Here is a 20,588-nt window from a genome sequence, read left to right as displayed (position 1 = left end):
ACATCATTCTCACCTTCATTTTATCCCCACAACAACTCTGTGAAGGCTGAAAGAGAGTGAGGGGCCCCATGTCACCCAGCAAACTTCCATGGCAGAGTGGGGATTTGAACCAGGGTCTCTCAGGAAATCCAGAGAGAAATCCAGAGAGTACTGACACTCTTAACTATTACACACCACTGGCATTCAGCTTTCCCCCTTTCTCTCCCCCTGGGAGCATCTCCCTGGGAAAAATATGGCAATGTTGCAAAAGCCATTTGGTAGCAAGTTGCTCTGGGGAGTTGTATGGTGGCCAGTGGCCACGCCAGGCCAGGCCAGGCCATGCAAGTTGTGTAGAGGCTGCCACTGGGCCCCTGCAAGATTTGTGGCATCAAGTCATAGCCACCACATCTCCTGGGAGAATTGTGCAAATAGTATGGTAGCAAGATGCCCAGCAGTTGTAGATGGGCATGACCCTGATCAGTCCTTTTTCCAGGGAAGGAGGAAAATGAACAAGGCTGGAACGGGAGGTCAAAATAGCCCTGGAAAAGGCCCAGCTTCCAAACCCCCATGCCTTTCACTGAGGGAAACCAAGGTTTCAAGACTTGCAATTTTATTGCGGTTGCCTAGCAACCCCCATAATGGCTACTGAGATATCAGAGGACATTCATTTCTTAAAGATGCAGGTGATGCTTCTCCAGCAACCACCCCATGAAAGCCAGTGTGGTGTAGTGGTTAGAGTGTTGGACTAGGAGCTGGGTGACCCAGGTTTAAATTCTTCTTCTGCCATGAAAGCTTCACATACTTCAGCTTGACCTACCTCATCGGGTTGCTGTAAAGATAAAATGGTGGCGAGAAAGCATGATGAAAACCACTTTGGATCCCCACTGGAGAGAAAGGTAGAGTATAAATGAAGTAAATTTTTTTAAAACCTCCCATATTTCAGACCTGTGCACTAGAATTATTTAGGCAATATGTATAAAGCTGTTCCAACACTTGAAAATCCATGCTGTCTAAGTGCTGACTAATAACTAATAATAGTTTCTGTTGGTTACATATCTTGTAAAGAGGCTTTTTATTATATAAAACAAATAAAGACAAATGCATCAGGCGAATGGGTGTCTAGCAATTCGTTCCCAAACTTCAGCAGTTCATAAAGAAGAACCTGCCTAAATAATCAGTTTAACAATATTCATGATTTCCAGCCGGCCTTTGACTCAGGACAGAGATGCGTCCTTCTCGCGCCAACACAGACACGCGCAAACTAGGCCCTTAACTGCACAGGTGGGAACCGGAGCCGAGCGGACCCCGCCCCGCCCCCGCCCCCCCCCCCCGCGGCAGAGCGCTGCAGCCAAGCCACTGGCGCGGCTTCGGCAGGGCCTGACTTTGGACCCCGCGGCCCCGTGCCTTGGGGAAGCCCCCGCGCCGCCGTATGCGGCAGCCCTCTGGGCGAGCGGCTGCGGGAGAGCGAGGGGGCCGCAGCTCCCGAAGGAGGCGAGGGCGCAGCAGGCAGCCTGGCCCGGCGCGAGCCTTTGAGCAGCCGAGGGAACGGCGGGGCGCGGCGGGGCGGGGCGCGGGCCCTCCCCGGCAGGGCGCGCGGGGGTGTTTCTGCTGGGCCGCCGCCAGGCTCCGGACTCGCGCCGCGGCCAGATGTTGCAACTGCCACCCCCCGCGGGCGGCGCTGTCGGAGCGGAGCGCCTCTGCCGCGGCCGGGCGCGAGCAGGCGGAGGGGGCCCCGCCGAGGCCGGCGCCAGCGATGGGGATGCTGCTGCCCGGGGAGCGCGGCTGGCTGCGGGGGCTGCGCGCGGCGCTCCTGCGCCGGCTGCAGGGCGAGAAGTCCTGGGAGAGGAAGCTGGACGAGATCAACCTGCTGCAGCAGAAGAGGTGGGTGCCCGGCGGCCCCGGGACGAGGCGAGCCCGCCGGCTCGGCAGCCTGCTCGGCAGCCTCTGCTCGGGGTCAGGCGGGGCAGGGCCGCGGCATTCGCCCCTGCTGGCCCCGGACGGAGCCCTCCGCGCGCCCCCCGTCCCCGCGCCCAGAAGCTGTCACCACGAGCTGTCCGGGGGCGGCGGCTGCTGCAGCCGCTTGCCTGCCTCGGCCGCGGCCAGCCCGGTCCTCTGGTCTCGCAGCCGGCTTCGGCCCACCCGGCAGCCCGGCGCCGCGCCTCTCTCCTGCCTCCGCGCCAGAAGCCGCGCGGCGCAGGAGTCCGGGCGCGCCTGCCGCGCAACGCGCGACAGCTCCGACTGGGCGCCTAGCCGGCCCGAGCCGCGATCCCGCAAGGCTTCCTCGCCGCATCTCGTTTCAGTCCCCGGCCTCTGAGCATGTGCAGACACCCGGAGCGCCTGTAGAGCTTAGGGCTAGAAGCGCGTCTGGGTTCGAGGGCACGGCCCGGGCAGGGAGGAGGGCGGGCAACCTCCTGGCGGCGGAAAGCTCGGCCGGCTTCCAGCTGCTTTCATGGGAGAAACAGCGAATGGGGTCTGCTCGCGCTGCTGAGTTGCGTGACTCGGGCTGCACGCTTTCCCGGGAACAAGCCCCATTGAGTAACATGGGGCTTACCTTTAAGTGGACCTGCTTCGCCGCCGCGGAGTCTTGATGAGCGAGTTATACTGAGCAAAGCCGGTGAAGTAGTATGACGCGTTTTGAGCTAGCCCTGTGTAAGGAAGGAGCTGCAAAATAAAGAGCCCTCTTTACGTTCAGATTCAGTATGACTTTGGATGAGCATCTCGAGGCTGGGAAGTGGGGAACTGGGCTAGAGGCTGGGGAGGGAAGCGTGCCAGACGGGGTGTGAAGACCGCCCGTCCCCTGAAGAAGGTTGGGGCAGCTCTAGAAAACCTTCAGGCTCTCTTTGCCCTGGTGCCACGAACTCCTTTGCTTGTGACACCTGACCCGTGTGGTGATAGGTGCATGTGGCCAGCTGCCTTGGCATGTGGCCAGTTTTGTGGCGCAGTGGTGCCTTAATATATTTCAGTAAATTAGTAAATGGGACTAGGGCACAAGAAGGGGGCCAGCAGGGACTGCGGCTGAGTCCGGTGGAGGTTCTTCTGCCCCTGACTCTCATCAGATGGTGCAAGGAACAGAACTGGAGAGAAGAGGCCGGTTGCAGGGCCTCGCAGGTGGAGGTTGCGATGAACAGTGGGAGGCGAGAGTTGGGGGGTTCGCACACCACGCAGCACGCTGCCCGGCCTGCTCTCCAGACTGTTCACATGTACAAGTCTAATTCACATTTTGCCTGCTGGAAAGTTACTTGGATTTCAAAAGGGAGTTTGAGTCACTCTGTGGACACGAGTAGAGGCGTCAGTGAGTCATCTGGGTCAGAGGGTGTAAACAGGGTTAGTTTGCCTAGGCTTGCAAGTGGCCCAGGCCTCCATTTCAAGTGGTTGCTTTTCCATGGCTGTGCTGCAGCCCATATGACCACCCTGACTCAAGGTGGGGTGCTCCCCAAATGATCCATTCCCCTAGAACAAATGGCCGCTCCAGAAGGCATCGCATCTCTGCTGAGCTCCTTCCGTTCCCCAAATCTCCAGGAATTTTCCAAGCTGGAGTTGGCAACCCTTGATGACACCCACATAGCGACTCGAGTCTTTCTTTGGGTGTCATTCAGGTGTGTTCAATGGACAGGCCTGACATTTTCAAAAGATTACCATCAGGAAGAATTCTTGAAAGAGACCCCAGAATGGCTTTGATTATCAGTAACACCAAAGTGCTACTGATTTAAAAAGAAACCTGTACAGAACATATCTCTACTCATCTTTGAGGAAGCAGTGTGGCAAACAAGAAACCAGCCCAATAAAGCAGGAGTCCAGGGGCACGTGAAAGACTAACAGAATTTATTCCTGCATGAGTTTTGTGAGTCAGTTGCTAATACATATTTGATATGGGTGGATACCCCCTTCATGCATCTGATAAAGTGAGTTCAGTCTCATGATACCTGATGCTGGGATACATTTCTGTTAGTCTTGAAAGTACCCCAAACTCCCATTGCTGTTATAGACTAACCTGGCTAGCCGTTGACTAACTTCAGCCCAAGATTCTGAATTACTGATTATTAGTAGTATTAACCTCATTTCTAACCCATTATTCAACTGTGGCTCATAGCACAGTGTTCTTGGATCCATGCAATTTGAGGGGACACTGCTGGCTTGCAGAAGATGTGACCACCCCCTAGCCAAATGAAAAATGTCAGCCAGCCAAGTACTTGGCCACTCCCCCCCCTCCCAATTTCTGGAGTCCCAACAAAGAAAACAGAAGGATCAAAGTCCTTGTGAGACACACCATGCATGGCTGATGGTCTCTGCAGCTGGGCATACGGGTTTATTTCTTTGGGTAGCACCATCTTCAAGAGTGGCCAGGGGCAGGAAGTATACTTCTTCTATTTTGCAAGCTCCAGCTCTTTCATAGCAAGTAGAAATCAAGTTTGGTGTAGTGGTTAAGAGTGGCAGGACTCTAATCTGGAAAACCGGGTTTGATTCCTCACTCCTTCATGTGAAGCCAGCTGGGTGACCTTGGATCAGCCACAGCTCTTCTAGAGCTCTCTCAGCCTCCCCACCTCACAGGGTGATTGTTGTGAGGATAATAATAACATACTTTGTAAACCACTCTAAGTGGGCACTAAGTTGTCCTGAAGGGCGATATATAAATTGAATGTTGCTGTTGCTGTTGCTGTTGCTAGGCTGCATTTCAGGGATGAGACTGTGCTATCAAGATGTTTCTGAAGGCTAAGCTACACATTACTTTTTTAATGAGCTGGGACAGGTTTTCCATACTCTAATCGCTTTTCCCGCAGCCTCACAGTAACTGTGGGGAGCTGCTTTCTTTCTTTTCTTTTTTTTTTATAAATTTTTATTTTTCAGCATACTACAAAACACTACAATAACACTACACAAGACTATCACAAGGGAAGGGAAAGGATGAAGAGAAAGGGAAGGGGCGGGGAAAAAGGGACATAAAGGGAAGGATAAACTACATTCAACACTACACTTCAATGTTTTCCCTTCATACTGCCATAATAGAAAAAGATAGCTCAATAAAATGATGATGGGGTGGTTAATCATACAAAATACACATTTCAAATTCTAATTAAACTTTCCTCCCCCTTCTAGGTCCCGGACGCAATTCTCTCTGTGCAACCGCAACTGCGGTGTTCTCCTCCCCCCCCCCCAGGCTTCTCCTTTTCTTCGTTCTTGGTGCAGCGGAATTCCGGGTTTTTATCCTCAAAATCCTTTAGTTGATCTTCTGATAATATCTTATGGGCTTGATCTTTATGTCTAAACCATATTCCTTCCGGAAGTAACCATTTATACTTTAATCCATGGTCCCTCAGAAGAGCTGCGAACTTTTTATACTTAAAACGTCTTTTCCGGACTAGAAATGGAACGTCCTTCAAAATCTTGACTTTAAGACCCATAAAGTCCAATTCCGCATTGTATGAGTTATATAGGATAGTGTCCCGAATCTTTTTAAATGAAAAGTCAATGATGATCTCGCGAGGCAGCTGTCGCTTTGTTGCATATTTGGAAGAAGCCCGACGGACCTCCAAAATGGCGCTTTTAACCTCTTCTTTGGTTGTCCTCGCGGGTATCGCCAATAGTTCCGAGACCAAATCCCACAGATCCTCATTTTCCTCCTCTTTCACGTTTTGGAGACGCAAAGTTGTCTGTGTTCGTTCCACCTGTAGCCCGATCAGCTGGTTCTCGACCAGCTTCAGCTCTTTTTTCGTAGCCTTCACAAGTGACGCACTTTCCAGAGCAGACTTCTCTGCCCCCCCCCGCTACTTCCTTAATGGTTTTCACTTCGCTTTCAATTGAGCCCACCCTTTGATCAGTTTCGTTCAGCTTGTCAACAAAGGGTTTTATGGCTTCCACCACCGCCCTGCGCACCAACTCTTCGAGCGACTCTCCCTTCTGCAAGGTAGCCGAAATTGACTTACCGAGAGCGGGACTTTGCTTCTTTGCTGTCATTTGGGGGGGGGGCGCCAGCCAAATTATGGAATTCACCGAAGGGGAAGAGCGAGTCTTCTTCAGATCAACCTCTCCTTCACCAATCGCTTGTAAAACAGAAGGGATTCGCTTGTTTACAGGCTTCCGCTTGTTTCTTTTATTTGCCGTTTCTCGTTGCCCGGCGGCACTCAAGGCGCCGCGCACGTCTGCCGGCCTCCATAGGGACAAACGGGCAATTCCCCCCCCGCATTGATTTCGGGGAGTTCTTCCCGCAGCGTCCCGGACCCTGCCTCCCTCACTGGGAGTCCTGGGGGCTAATCCTTGCAGATCAGCCGCCCGGTCAGGGTGCCCGGTCACTTCCTCCCAGACCGGCCGAGAGGAGCGTCCGGCATGGCTGAGAAAGCGAAACCGAAACCGGGGGGAGCTGCTTTCTAAAGCATGGCAGGGGCTGATTTGGTGGGGGGGGAGGGGGGGCCTCTTCCCCAAGCCTGTTCAGCCACAGGAGATGTTGCTAGCACTCTTTTCAAGCCACGCCTGCATTTTGGAGTTGCACGCTCCATCATCGTGATCAGCCCTCCCCCTGGTCACAAATTGAATCTGGTCCAGTGTAGTACTTTTAAAAGCACTTCCCCACAGTGGCTGTGTCACTGTGCGGAAGGGGAGTTGGGTCCACAATGGTGTTGAGAATATGCTGTTGGCCTTGCACTGGGCAGATCTGGCTTCAAATCCCTGCTAAAAAAAATTGAGCAGGCCTGGCTAGCCTAACTCATAGTATTGTTCTCAGACAAGTGCATTTAGCTGGAAGGAAAGATTTTTGGAAGGAAGGAAGGATGAACTGTAGAGAAATAAGTGGAATACATACAATGGTTTCAGTTCCTCTAATTCACGCATCCTTTTTGTTTTTGTGTGCACGTGAACAATATGTAATGGGGAAGACTCAATTGTTTGAGCCAAACAGGGCTGTCATTATCTGATCTGGTTGGTTCTTAAATATCTTGTCCGCAATAGACTAGCTTTCTTTTTATTTCAGCAGCCTAACATTTATACAAAAAGCATTCTTAAGAAGCTAGTATTAAGCTAGTTGATGTTGCTTCTGCAGCGCTGCAGTACTGGAAACTAAAATTATACTGAAGTTTGGCTTGAGATTGTGATGGGTAAACTCTTGTCCTTGGCCTCAGTCTCCCACCCTCAAGAAATGAAGGAGTGGGAAGAAAAATGGCTGGAAAATGGCTTCCATGGTGACACTCTAGGAATTTCCCCATGACTCTGTGGTCAAGGAAGAATGTGCAAAGACTATTCCTGTAGCCAAAAGAAAGGAGAAGCCTAAATGGATGACTAAAGAAACTCTTAAAATTGCTGAAGATAGCAAAAGCAAAAGATGACAGAAACAGAGTCAGAATTCTAAGTGCAGCTTTTCAGGGACTTGCACGCTGAGACTCAGAGTCTCTCTACACAAGCCATCTTACACTGGGATGCTCAAGTGACTTACTTTCTGTGTGGTCTTATATCCACGTGTACTCTGTCTCCATAGCAGTGCACATGTATCCACAATGGGAGAACAAGTGTAAGGTCTTTCACTTGAGCGTCCCCATATAAGATGTCTTGTGTGGAGAAACTCAAAGACATCTATTATAATAACCAGGGCAAAAAAGGAAGATCAAGAGATCGATTCCACAATATCTGAGAAATCAAAGGGAAATTCAAGCCACAGTTCAGGATGTTGAAGGATCAGCATGGAAATACAGTATCTGATCAGGACAAAATAAAAGAAAGATGGAAACAATACACTGAAGAACTATATAGAAGAGATGGAAGGATGACATATTTTTGAAGAGGAGTCCATTGATGAAGAACCAGAAATTTTAGAAAGCTGCACTCAAAGCAATTGGAAGAAACAAAGCACCTGGAGTAGATGGAATACCAATAGAGCTATTTCAGGCTACAGAAATGGAGTCCATCATAATCTTAACAAGAATCTGTCAACAAATATGGAAAACAAAACAGTGGCCCACAGACTGGAAATGCTCAGTCTACATTCCAGTCCCCCCAAAAAGGGGTTGCCAAAGAGTGCAGCAACTATCAGACAATTGTGGTAATTTCCCATGCAAGCAAAGAGATGCTCAACATTCTACAGCAAAGACTCTTACCGTATATGGAATGAGAAATGCCAGATGTTCAAGCTGGATTCAGAAAAGGAAGAGGCACTAGCAAACACATTGCAAATTTACGGTGGCTAATGGAATGTACCAGGGATGTTCAGAAGAAAACCAGCCTACCTTTTATGTGATAACACTTTCTTTCTCTTATGTTTATTGTCTTAGCCATAAGCCATAACAAATCATATAGTAAAAAACAATAGAACAAAAAACACAGCAATATATACAATTAAATGAAAATGGATAATAAAATCAATAGCTTACAATGAGACCCAAGCCCAGTCTAATCTTCATTGCTGCTAACACAAATAAAGCCACTCTGTTGGAAACATAGGGATCAGTATGTGAAAGTAAAAATATAACCAGGTCCAGATTGGAGATACCGAGACACCACGGGATGATAGGGGTAATGAACCTTTGTCTGGGAGATTCATACCATGGGCACCTCAGAATGTAGTTTACCACATCATCCACTTCCCCCATGTCAGTTCTTGATTCCAGGGTGATTCATTTCTCCAAACAGGGGGAGCTACAGTGATCTCTTTTGAAGGACTTAAATAGGGGTGCCGTAAGATAGCATGCAACCACGTCCTGATCCAAAATTCCATCCTTATTAAACACCCATTCCTTCAATTCTTGTACTTGATTTTTATTACTCAGTAGGTCATCAGGGATTGAATATTTCAACTGGATGGAAGTCAAGTAATCACCTAGTCTCTTGGAGGATTTCAAGAGCAAACAGAAACTTTGGGCACCCAGGGAATCCTGTGGTTGATTTATACTTTTCCTCCAATAAGACAGAATTCTTACATGAACCCTGGCTTTCGGGGAAACAGTTCCCAATTCTGCCCTCATTAAAGCCATGGGGGAACCCCTGGGCAGAGCAAGGATCCGTCTCGTACAGTAATTCTGTACTGTTTCTAATGAAGATAGTATCTGATCTCCCCATCCCCAGATCTCTGAGCCATATAACATTGCTGCGATTACCTTGCTCCCAAACAATTTAAGAATTGGGTCAACCATTCCTCCTCCTTTGTAGAAGAACTTCAGTAGTGCCCCCAAGTTCTTCATGGCAGTAGCCTTTAATAATGTAATGTGGGGGCACCAGGAGAGGGTTTCAGAAAAGGTTATACCCAGTTATTTATATGTGCTGCATTGTTCAATCGGGGTGCCAAGAATGCTCCAGATAGATTTCCTTGGACGTTTCCTAAAGACCAGAACTTTAGACTTGGCATAATTTATTTGCAAGCCTTCCGCATTACATGCCCAATTTATTCAAGAGCCTCCTCAGGCCAATCTTAGTTAAGGGTAACAAAACCATGTCATCTGCATACAAGAGGATAGGCAGCTTCTGCTGTCCAATGGCCAGGGGCATAAATTCCCTACCTTCCAAGCCGGCAACTAAGTCATTTAGGTACAGACTAAACAAGGTGGGGGCTAACACACAACCCTGTTTCACCCCTTTCTGTACTTGGATATCCTCTGTAAGTAAGCCTTACTTACTGGCTAGTCAAATAGACTAGCCAGGGATCAATGTTGATATTCAAGAGCTTCTGCCATAGTCTGCCTCTATCTAAAGAGTCAAACACCGAGGCCAGATCAATAAAGGCCACATAAAGGGCCTTTGTAGGACCTCTAGTAGCCTTGAAAGCCAGTGTACATAAAGTTTGGCAGGGTTCGATGGTGGAATGCCCTTCCTTAAATCCAATTTGGAGAGGGTGAATTAAGTTATTCTCAATGACATAATCCTCTAATATGTTTTTAGATGTCTACTGTACAATTTAGAGGCAATAGGGAGCAAACGAATTGGCCTATAATTGCACAGGTCATTCTGGTCGCCCTTCTTATAGATTGGCACGATGATGCTTGTGGTCCATCCCCTAGGAAGTCTACCCGATCTATCAATCTGGGTGAAACATTTTACCAACAAAGGAGTCCACCAATCAATATACCTTATAAAACACTCGGCCGGAACCAGATCCAAGTGTACTCTGTCTCCATAGCAGTGCACATGTATCCACATTGGGAGAACAAGTGTAAGATCTTTCACTTTCACTTATCCTTAAAGATAAAGATGTCTCTCTGGGAACCAAGATCAAGGTAATCCAAACTATGGTATTCCCCATTGCCATGTATGGATGTGAAAGTTGGACGATGAAGAACGCTGACAAGAAAAAAAATTTATTCGTTTGAAATGTGGTGCTGGATGAGCGTTTTACAGATACCATTGGGCAACCAAAAAGACAAGTAAGTGGGTTCTAGATCAAGTCAAGTCCAAATGCTCCCTAGAAGCTAAAATGACAAAACTGAGGCTATTGTATTATGGTCACATCATGTGAAGACAAGATTCTCTGGAAACGTCAATAATGCTACGAAAAGTGGAAGGCAGTAGGAAAAGAGGAAGATCTAAAATGAGATGGCTTGACTCAATAAAAAAAAGCCACGTCCTCCAGTTTGCAAGATCTGAGCAAGTCTGTTAATGATAGGACATTTTGGAGGTCTTTCATTCATAGGGTCACCATAGGTTGAAGGCAACTTGATGGTACATAACACACGCACTGTGGTCTAGAATGTCACCCAGAAGTGATGTCGCATGCTACCCAAAAGTGCTGTCAACTGTAACTGAGGTGGATGTTTCAACATTCAATGAAGGGGTCATTATTAGAATTTGAGCAGTGCTGGCTGATGTTGTTTTTAACTGATGTGTGTCTCTCTGTGTGTGTTTTAAGTATCTTGCATTCTACCTCTCTGCTCATCCAAATTTGAATCCTTTCTCCAGCCTAAAGAGCCTTCCTCTGACAGAAGAGGCTGTTATGAGGAAGAGAAGGAAAGCTCTTTAATTTGGAGGACGTTTTCAAACTCACTGTACCAGAGGGGCTAGGATACATGGCAGCACAGTTTTTTTTTTTTTTGAAAATTTTTTATTGGGTTAGAATCCATTATTTCCACATTTACATTCAATTTTCCCCAATTTTTTCATCTCTAACCCCCTCCCTTTCCCCCCCCTTTTTGTTGACTTCCAACAGCTTTCCAACCCTTTGTCCCCTTTCCCTTACTTTTATTAGCTTCCTCTATCTAAAACAAATATATATTCTCCATTATTCTAAGCAGTACATCCTTAACTATTTTTAACATTATATGCCCAAACTGTAAGCCTTTGTTTCCATCTTAGATAAACAATTTATCCCAATTTTTCAATTTCAGGTATTTCTATATATCATAAACCATATAGATCATACATTCGTTTATATCAAACAATTTGACTTATTCTCTCTATATATTACTCATTCTATCTTTTTATAATAGTTCTATATATCTCTCCTCACGTAGTCAATCAATTTGACCCATCTATATCTTCAGACATTCAGTTTGGTACAAAACTTGTCAGAAAAAAAAGAAAATATTGTTAGTTAATCGCTCCTTATATTTAGTCCTTATAATTAATTATTTTCTCTATGTTCTGTTTGTTAACCTATATATATCTATATATATGTCAATCTATTAATCTGACTGCTTATTAATTCACATTTATCTCTTCTCCCCCCGGTAAAGTCTCCCCCCTCTACTTCAATACTTCAGTAGTTCTCAAACTGCCACAGTTTTCCTCCCACCTCCCATTTCTTCTCCAGGTATTGTTTCAGCTTCTCCCAGTCTGTGTTGAACTGCCCTGAGTCCAGATCTCTCAATTTTCTTGTCATCTTGTCCATTTCAGCCATATACAGCAATTTGTAAGTCCAATCTTCAATAGTTGGCACTTCTTGTACTTTCCATTTTTGCGCATACAAAAGTCTAGCTGCTGCTGTCATATAAAATATCAACGTCCTGTGTTGGGCTGGAATTCCCTCCATTCCCAAGTTCAGTAGCAGGAGTTCTGGGTTCTTATTAATTTGAAATTGTAAAATTTCACTCATTTCTCTTATTATTTCCCCCCAGTACTGCCTGGCTACCTCACACGACCACCACATATGATAGAGGGAGCCCTCATGCTTCTTACATTTCCAGCATTTATTAGAAGTATTCAAATTCCCTAGCGCAATCTTCTTTGGTGTCATGTACCAACGATAGATCATTTTGTAAATGTTCTCTTTGATATTAATACATGTCGTTGTCTTCATTGTAGTTTTCCACAAGTATTCCCATGCCTCCATTGTTATTTCTTTATTAAAGTTTATAGCCCATTTCACCATTTGTGTTTTAACTATCTCATCCTCGGTATACCACTTCAACAGTACTTGGTATACCTTGGATATTCTTTTCTTATCTTCTTTAAGAAGGGTCTGCTCTAGTTCCGAATTCTCTATTCGTATACCTCCCTTTACAGAGTCCGAATTATATAAGTCTCTGATCTGTCTATACTGGAACCAATCGTAGTTAGGTGATAGTTCCTCTTGTGTCTTTATTCTAAGTTTGGATGCTTCAGTTTTAGTTATTTCTTTATACGTTAAACATTGTTGTTCATTATCAACAGCTCTCGGGTCTATCACCTCATATGGAACCACCCACAAAGGGGTTCCTTCTTGTAGATAAATTCTGTACTTCTTCCAGATTATGTATAGACTTCTCCGAACAAAGTGATGCAGGAACATCGAGTTGACCTTTACTTTGTCATGCCATAAATATGCGTGCCATCCAAATATTTTTTTATATCCCTCTAGGGCTAATAGTTTCTTGTTCTTTAATGTCATCCATTCTTTCAACCAAACTAGGCAGATTGCATCATGATAAAGTCTCAGATTGGGCAGTTGCATTCCGCCTCTTTCCTTTGCATCTTGTAAAACTTTCACTTTCACTCGAGGCTTCTTGCCTGCCCAAACAAAATCTGATATTTTCCTCTGCCATTTTTCAAATTGTTTGGAGTCTCTGATGATTGGTATTGTCTGTAGCAAAAACATTACTCTTGGTAACACATTCATCTTAACTGCTGCAATCCTGCCCAACCATGACAAATTCAATCTATTCCATTTAATCAAGTCTCTCTCTATCTGAGTCCATAGTTTTTCATAATTGTTTTTGAATAGATCTATGTTCTTTGCAGTTAATTCGACTCCCAAATATTTCACTTTACTTGTTACTTCACAATCCGTTGTTTCCATTAACAATTGTTGTTTCTGCTTAGTCATATTTTTGCATAATATCTTTGACTTCTTTTTGTTAATGAAGAAACCTGCCAAGTCTCCAAACTCCTTGATCTTATCTATCACTCTTGGCATGTTCTCCAATGGGTCCTCTACAATTAACATTATGTCATCCGCAAATGCTCTGACCTTGTATGAATAGTCCTTTATTTTTATTCCACGAATTTCATCATCTTGACGTATTTGTATCATCAGAATCTCCAATACTAAAATGAACAACAATGGAGATAACGGGCAACCTTGTCTTGTTCCTTTACTTATCGTCAATTTCTTGGTCAATTCATCATTCACCACAATTGCTGCAGTCTGGTCTCTATAAATTTCCTTAATTGCTCTGATGAATCTTTCTCCCAATTGTAGCTTTTCCATAGTGGCAAACATAAAGTCCCAGTTTAAATTGTCAAACGCTTTTTCAGCGTCAACAAAGAAGAAACCAACCTCTTTGTCACAACGCTTGTCATAATATTCAATAGCATTGATCACTGTCCTTAAGTTGTCTCTTATTTGTCTGTCTGGCAAAAAGCCTGCTTGTTCCTCCTCTATGACTTCCGAGAGCCACCCCTTCAATCTCTCCGCCAATATCTTCGCAAAAATTTTATAGTCATTGTTGAGTAGCGATATAGGTCTATAATTTTTCACATTAGTCAGGTCTTGGCCCTCTTTTGGGATCAATGATATATTCGCTTCACTCCAAGTTTCTGGAATCCTTTGATCCCTTAAAACCCCATTCATCACCTCTTTTAGGAATGGTGCCAGTTCATTAGCCATTGTCTTATAGAATTTAGCCGTAAGTCCATCTGGCCCTGGCGCCTTTCCTAGATTTGCAGATTGTATTGCCTTACTTATTTCCTCGTCAGTTACTTCACTATTCAACTTATTTCTCCAAGCTTCCGAGATTTCTGGAAGTCTGGTTTTCTCCAAATATGACGCTATTGATTCTTTGTTTACTTCTTTTTTATTATACAGCTTAGCGTAAAATTTATAAAAGGCTCTACTAATGGTAGCCTGCTCCAAATACGTTTTATCATCTTCGCAAATTTTATTTATTATCTTCTTTTCCCTTTTCTTCTTCAATTGCCATGCCAGGTACTTCCCAGGTTTATTAGCACCCTCAAACGCTTTTTGATTCAGTCTTTTGAGATTCCACTCCAATTCTTTATTGCTCATTGCTGTTAGCTGTTCTTGAAGTATTTTAATTTCCTGGTATACCTTCTTTTTCCCTGGTCTCTTTTTTAGCTGTATTTCTTTGGCTTTTATTTTCTCCTCAATCTCTTGTCTTTTCTCCTCTTTCTTCTTTCTTGCTCTACCATTTAAGTCCATTAGTATGCCCCTTACAACCGCCTTGTAAGCATCCCAAACTTTATTGGTTGGTACTTCTTTATTCACGTTGTATTGTATAAAAAACTTTGTCTCTCTTCTCAGTATTTCCATATTCTCTCTTTCCTGTAACAAGTCCTCATTTATTCTCCATGCTTTCCTTTTTCTCTTTTTTCCAAATTTCCACATAATTGGGTTGTGATCTGAGCCTACCATAGGCATTATTTCTACCTCCTTAGTCCATAATGCTAAGTCTTTTGAGGCCCAGATCATATCAATTCTTGATAATGTAGAATGCCTTGCAGAATAAAAAGTAAACTGTCTGCTTTTAGGATATTCTCTCCTCCATACATCTTCAAGAGTCTCTTGTTGAATCAACTCAAAAAAAAGCTTTGGTAATAGTCCTCTTTTCTTTTGTGCCGTTGTAGTCTTTTTGTCTAGTTCCAAGTCTGTCACTCCATTGAAGTCTCCAGCAAGAATTATCTGGTCGTATGCAAGATCGTCTAAATGCTTCCTTAAATCCTCAAAGAAGCTTTCTTTTGCACCGTTAGGTGCATAAAGTCCGACTACCAACACTCTCTTTAAATTCCAAATACATTCCACTGCTACAAATCTAGCTTCCACATCTCTCATAACAAATTTTGGCTGTAGCTCCTCTTTTATGTACAACACCACTCCTCTTTTTTTCTTGTTGGAGGCCGCTACATATTCTTTGCCCAATTTTCCAGATTTTAAATATTTTACATCCTGCTTTCTGATATGGGTCTCTTGCAAACAAACAATGTCACATTTTTGTTTTAGTAGCCAGTGAAAAGTATTTTTCCTCTTATTCGGTGAGTTTAGTCCATTTACATTCCAAGATAATACTTTACACTCCATACTCATGATCTTGTTGGTAAGTCTTTTTCATTGTCCTTAATAAATCGCTCCATCTCTCGCTCAGATCTGATGCGTTTTTTGGCCCCTCCAAACTCAAAGGACACTCCTTCCGGTAACTCCCATCTGTACCTGATTTTCATGTCCTTCAAAATCTGAATTAGCACTTTATATTTTTTCCGGTCCAGTAACACTGATCTGGGCAGTTCCTTCATTATAATAATCGTCTTGCCATCAATCTCCAATGGATCTTGAAACTGTTTTGTCACAATCCTCTCTTTCATATTTCGTGTTGTAAACTGCACAATCACATCTCTTGGTAGTTTCCTCTGGGTTGCTATTCTCGAATTCACACGGTATGCCACATCTAGGATAGCCACAACTTCCTCCTCCTCCTTCCCCAGGTACTCAGCCAACACCTCAGTCATCTGTTCTTGCGCTGACTTTCCTTCCACTTCTGGCAAGCCACGAAAACGTAGCTGCTTCTCCATATGTTTAGTTTCTGCAACTGACATTCTCCCCTTCACCAATCTCATCTCTGTTTGTTGCGTGTCTGCTAAATTCTCCATCGCGTCTTCTACTGTTTTAACTCTCTGCTGCGTTCCTTGTAATTCACTTCGTATTGTTTCCATACCTTTTTTCACTTCTGACAGCTCCGATTTTACTGTCTGTGTAACCTCTTTAACCTCTTTTATCAGCTCCAATTTCGTGTCCTTAAGTTCTTTAATCATATCTAAAAGTTTTTTGTCCAGGTTTTTATCCAGGTTTTCTATTGCCGATTGCCACTCTTTTTTTGACATCGTGGGGCTTGCTTTAGCTCGCTCCCACGAATCCGCTCTCTTCCTTAACTCCGTGGCGTAAAATTTAACGTTTTTCTATTTTAAATGTCCCGGTCTTCTTATAGAAATTAAATTTTAAAGAGTCCAAAATGTCGGGCGTCTTTTCTCTATGGTTTCTCTATGATTTTGTAATCCAAGATGGCCTACTTCCTCTTCCGCTGAAGCCGCGACCCTTCCCCTTTCAAAAATGGCGATTCCCTACTTCCTGCCCTCCAGCAAGGGCCGCTTCTCTCCAGCCACTCTATTGTTATTACGCACTTCCTGTCTCCCGTCTGGCAGCACAGTTTTTATGGTTTGAATCACTTCGAGTGCCTTAGCAGAGAAGGCAACAGATATATTTTATAAAGAGTCGTAATATACCAAGGGCTGCGCATACCACTCAGACTCTGGCCCTCAGATTTGTTTGGTCTATGCAGTGGGAAACCTCTTGCTCCGGCATGCCAGAGGCCAGCACGATAGAGCAGTAGCGGTAAGGGGCGGGGGGAGCTGATGTCGCATAATGTTGTGTCATCGCTTCCAGTTACATACCCGGAACTGATGTCAGCGCATCACACCACAACATCACTTTATGGGGATGCAGCTGGAAGTGATGTGTGGCATTGCACAACGCTGGAGTCCATGGCCACTGGCTGCCCCCAGTGCCCCCGTGGATTGCCAGCCACCCTCGTTTGCAGTCTATGTTAACTCTTGTTTTCAGCACAGGCTTATCTGTACCTAGACAAGGAACTTCCTTAAACATCACAGCTGTCTATGCCTGCCATCTCTGCTTCTCTTTCTTTCCTGCTGTCTCTTCGGCCAGAGACAGAGAGAGAGAAGAAGAAGAAGAAGAAGAAACCCCGTTGACAGCTTCATTTTGACCCCCCACTCCTTTGCCTCAGCAGCCCACCCCTTGAACCAGGTTTTTTCCTACCTCTTGTTCAAGCTGTGCCCCCTATGAACGGATAACTCTGATGCAAGGGAGGAAAAGAATCGCTTAACTCCTCCGCCCTGCTCTGTTTCCCATCTCAAGTGGCCCCTCCAAAGTGGCTTTTATCCCCACTGGAGAAAACAGGCCTGCATTCCCCCCCGCCCTCTGCTCAATTGTGAGTAAAAGCAACATGGTGGTAATTTTCAGCAGGAAAAAGGTGTGCCATTAGGGTTCCCATTTGGAATTGGGTCTTGGACATCTGGAATTACAGCTGATTTCCAGACAGCAGGGATTGGTTCCCTGGGAGAAAATGGCTGCTTTAGAAGGCAGGCTCTATGGCATTCTGTCACGCTGAGCCCCTTCCCCAAACCATGCCCTTCCCAGGCTCCACTCCCAGATCTCCAGGAATTTCGCAACCTGGAGCTGGCAACTCCATGTGAAAGAAAAGAGTGAAAGAGCAACTCTGTATCAGCTTCCCCTTTAAACTGTAGCCCCTGCAAGCCAATAAAAACTGGGCAAGATAATAACAGTTCCATGTAATGCATAGATCCCCCTCTAGAAACTCTGTGAGGGTGGGCATGGGTTTGGCTGTGACACTCGCTGTGTTGCCAGGCCATTCGCTAGCTTAGCTGGCCTTGTGAGGCTTGTGGCTACTGTAGTACATGGTTCTGCCTGCAGAGCAAGCTGTGAGGTGCTGTGCACAATATAAAGGGTACCAGAATTTGGCCAAAAAAATTAGGCCTACACAAGTGGTAGATGGTTGTAATTTATCTGCAGAGCATGCCCTGTGCCAGGGAGCCCAGGTCCCTCCCTGGGACACCCCCCGCTTCCACCCTCCGCCACCACCACTCACCTGGCTAGCGGGGGTGAAAGGCAGGGGAACAAGCCTTCCAGGCATGCTCCCAGTCCTGCGCTTTGCAGTGGGCTGATTTGGGCCCCAAATGGGACAAACTGTGCCGTATTTGGAGCCCAAATCACCCCAGTGTGAAGCGTGTGTGTGCTCCTGGGCTTGCACAATGACATCACTCTCAGGAGTGACCGTGTCATGCTGGCCCGGGAAGACGTGTGTAAAAAGCCAAAAAAACAACAGCAGTGAGTGCCGGGTTCCCCCCTCCCACCAGGCGGGTAAAGGGACCTGGCAGCCTTACACTGTACACATACTTTGTGGCTCACATCCCACCATGTTTAGGAGCCTACAGTGTGGGACAAAATCTTTACAGACAGGAATTTAATAGCATGAACGGAGAAGACATTAATCTTTGAATGGCACAAATGTTCTTTTGAAACAGCACATATTTCTCTCTGGAGCTGCACATCTTGTGTCATTGCACATTTTAAAAAGCCCCCAAATGAACTGGAAGACAACGGGCCAGACAGCATTCTTGAGTATTTCCACTTAGCCACTGACCAGATATAACACAAGCAGAAGGAACTTCAATGTATCTAATTACCCGCTGCTAATCACTCCCTTAGTCTTGTGTGAAGTCTGCCAGGACATTGTATACCTAGAATTTCTGGGGAAGCAGGCAATATAGCCCATGTCTGTAGAAACTTGAGTATAAATAACCACTAGATTTGGACACAAAATACCTTTCATTAAATAATCATAGGAACATCTTTCAATAATTAATTGTGAATTTACAATAGGTTGTGGTGTGTTGAGATATTCTGATAGAGTTTCAAGCCAGCTGAGGAGGAGCTATATACAGCAGCAGTTAGGGCCAACTTCACAGGACAAACAGTCACTTGTACTGACATGCGGGGGGGGGGGGGCGGGATGACAACCGTGAAGCAGCGAGCAAGCGGGACATAATCTGAATATCCTCTGTGACATTCCAAGGTGTTCCAGGACACTCTTCTTCTAGGTTTGTGTGGTGCAAGAACTTGAAGTGCCACATTGTATTGGGACATTCCTGACCACCGTTCTAAAACACCAACAGGTTGTACCAAGTCGGTTGTCTCAGTGCGTTTTTTGAGAGGGTCACCATGTATTCAAAAGGCCGGCTGCCCCTCTGAAAAATGTGCCCGGCTTAGTTTGTGAGCGGTTATACTGCTGTATCTACGTGCTGTATTTTCAGCAGCTGCTGCAGTAGGGTCACCTTGTTTGCACTCATTCTGACAGGACTGCATCGCACACACACATTGTGTACTGGAAGGAGGGAGCCGCAGATAATCCCAGCATGCTCTGTGAAGCAATTCTTAGGGAAACGTGTGCTTGATGTGTGCAGATATACAGATGCTCCCAAAGAAGTGGACTCCTCTTTAAGTGCTGGAACTAGGAAACACTTGAACCTGCCTTATGCTGCTGAGCCAGACCCTTGGTCTATCGAGGTCAGTGTGGCCTACTCAGACTGACGGCAGCCATCAGGGTCTTTCACGTGGCTTATTACCTGATCTTTTAAGCTGAAGGTCCAGGGACTGAGCCGGGGTCCTTCTGCATGCAAAGCCCAGGTTCTACCGCTGCTGAGCCACAGCCTGACGTGTAAACTCTAGGGTCATGGTTGCACGTGAATTTGGACAGGAATTGGAAGTGCTTCTTCAGCATCTCTGATAAATCACCCCTGTCACTTGGCAACCTGAATGTTCTTTTGTGCAAGTCTACACAGAAGAGGTCGGAAACTGCAGAGGGAAAAGTGACATAACAGGCAGGGCTTTATGGTACCTTTTTCGGTGTGTATGGGAATTATTGCTTCTATTACTTCTGATCCCTATTACTTCTGAAATACCTTACTAGCATAAGTACTCCCTAAGCTCTCATTTGAGTATTATGTACTCTGCGCCTGACAAAATTTCCCTTTCTCTCCATCAATCTGTGAAAGAGAGAGACTGGCACAAAGTCCTCCCATGAGCTCCAGACAGGGTTGCCTGCTTCAGCTTGGGAAATTCCTGGAGGGTTGGGAACGCTGCTTAGGGAGGGTGGCGTTTGGGGAGGGAGCTCACAGTGGGGAGGTGTTGCCATAAAGTCTGCCCTCCAAAGTAGCCATTTCCTCCAGGGGCGCTGATTTCTGTCGCTGGGAGATCATTTGTAATTCTGGAAGATCTCCAGACCTGGCTGGGAGGTTGGCAACCCCACTTCCACAGCTGAGGCAGCGTTCAGACCCCAGTCTCCCTGGTCCAAATCCATCAGTTTAGGTGTTAGAGTAGACAGTTCTGTTAGCTGAACCTTCAGTTGGTTTTTGAGGTCTCAGTGAGAAATGTGGACAATAAATGAAGTAATTTTAAAAGCCCAGGTATTTTAGCAGGGCTGCCAAGCCCCCGGAGGGGGTGGAGGATCCCTCCCCCTGAAATCTCTCATTGCCCACTGTGGCTCCAGGCAGTGGTGGGGAATTTAAACAAAACCCAGCACTGGTGGCAAAGTGACCATGTCATTTCCAAGGAAAACTCAGGGGTCACAGTGGGTAGTTCTAGGAATTTTCTAGAAACTCCAGCTACCCCTCATCACTTCTGC

General features: G+C 45.7%; 1 protein-coding gene across 1 annotated transcript in view; it reads left to right on the top strand.

The window, feature by feature from the left end:
* Window positions 1-1,732: 1,732 nt before the first annotated feature.
* Window positions 1,733-20,588, top strand: part of LOC129345827 (transient receptor potential cation channel subfamily V member 6-like) — a 186,260-nt gene continuing 167,404 nt past the window's right edge. The window contains exon 1 of the mRNA XM_055003072.1: window positions 1,733-1,860. Coding sequence (XP_054859047.1) covers window positions 1,733-1,860 — 128 coding nt within the window. The remainder of the gene's footprint in view (window positions 1,861-20,588) is intronic.

Source organism: Eublepharis macularius, chromosome 18 (genome assembly GCF_028583425.1).
Source record: "Eublepharis macularius isolate TG4126 chromosome 18, MPM_Emac_v1.0, whole genome shotgun sequence".
Classification (NCBI taxonomy): domain Eukaryota; kingdom Metazoa; phylum Chordata; class Lepidosauria; order Squamata; family Eublepharidae; genus Eublepharis; species Eublepharis macularius.
Note: the sequence above shows the minus strand (reverse complement) of the source record. Positions and strands in the feature narration are given on the sequence as shown.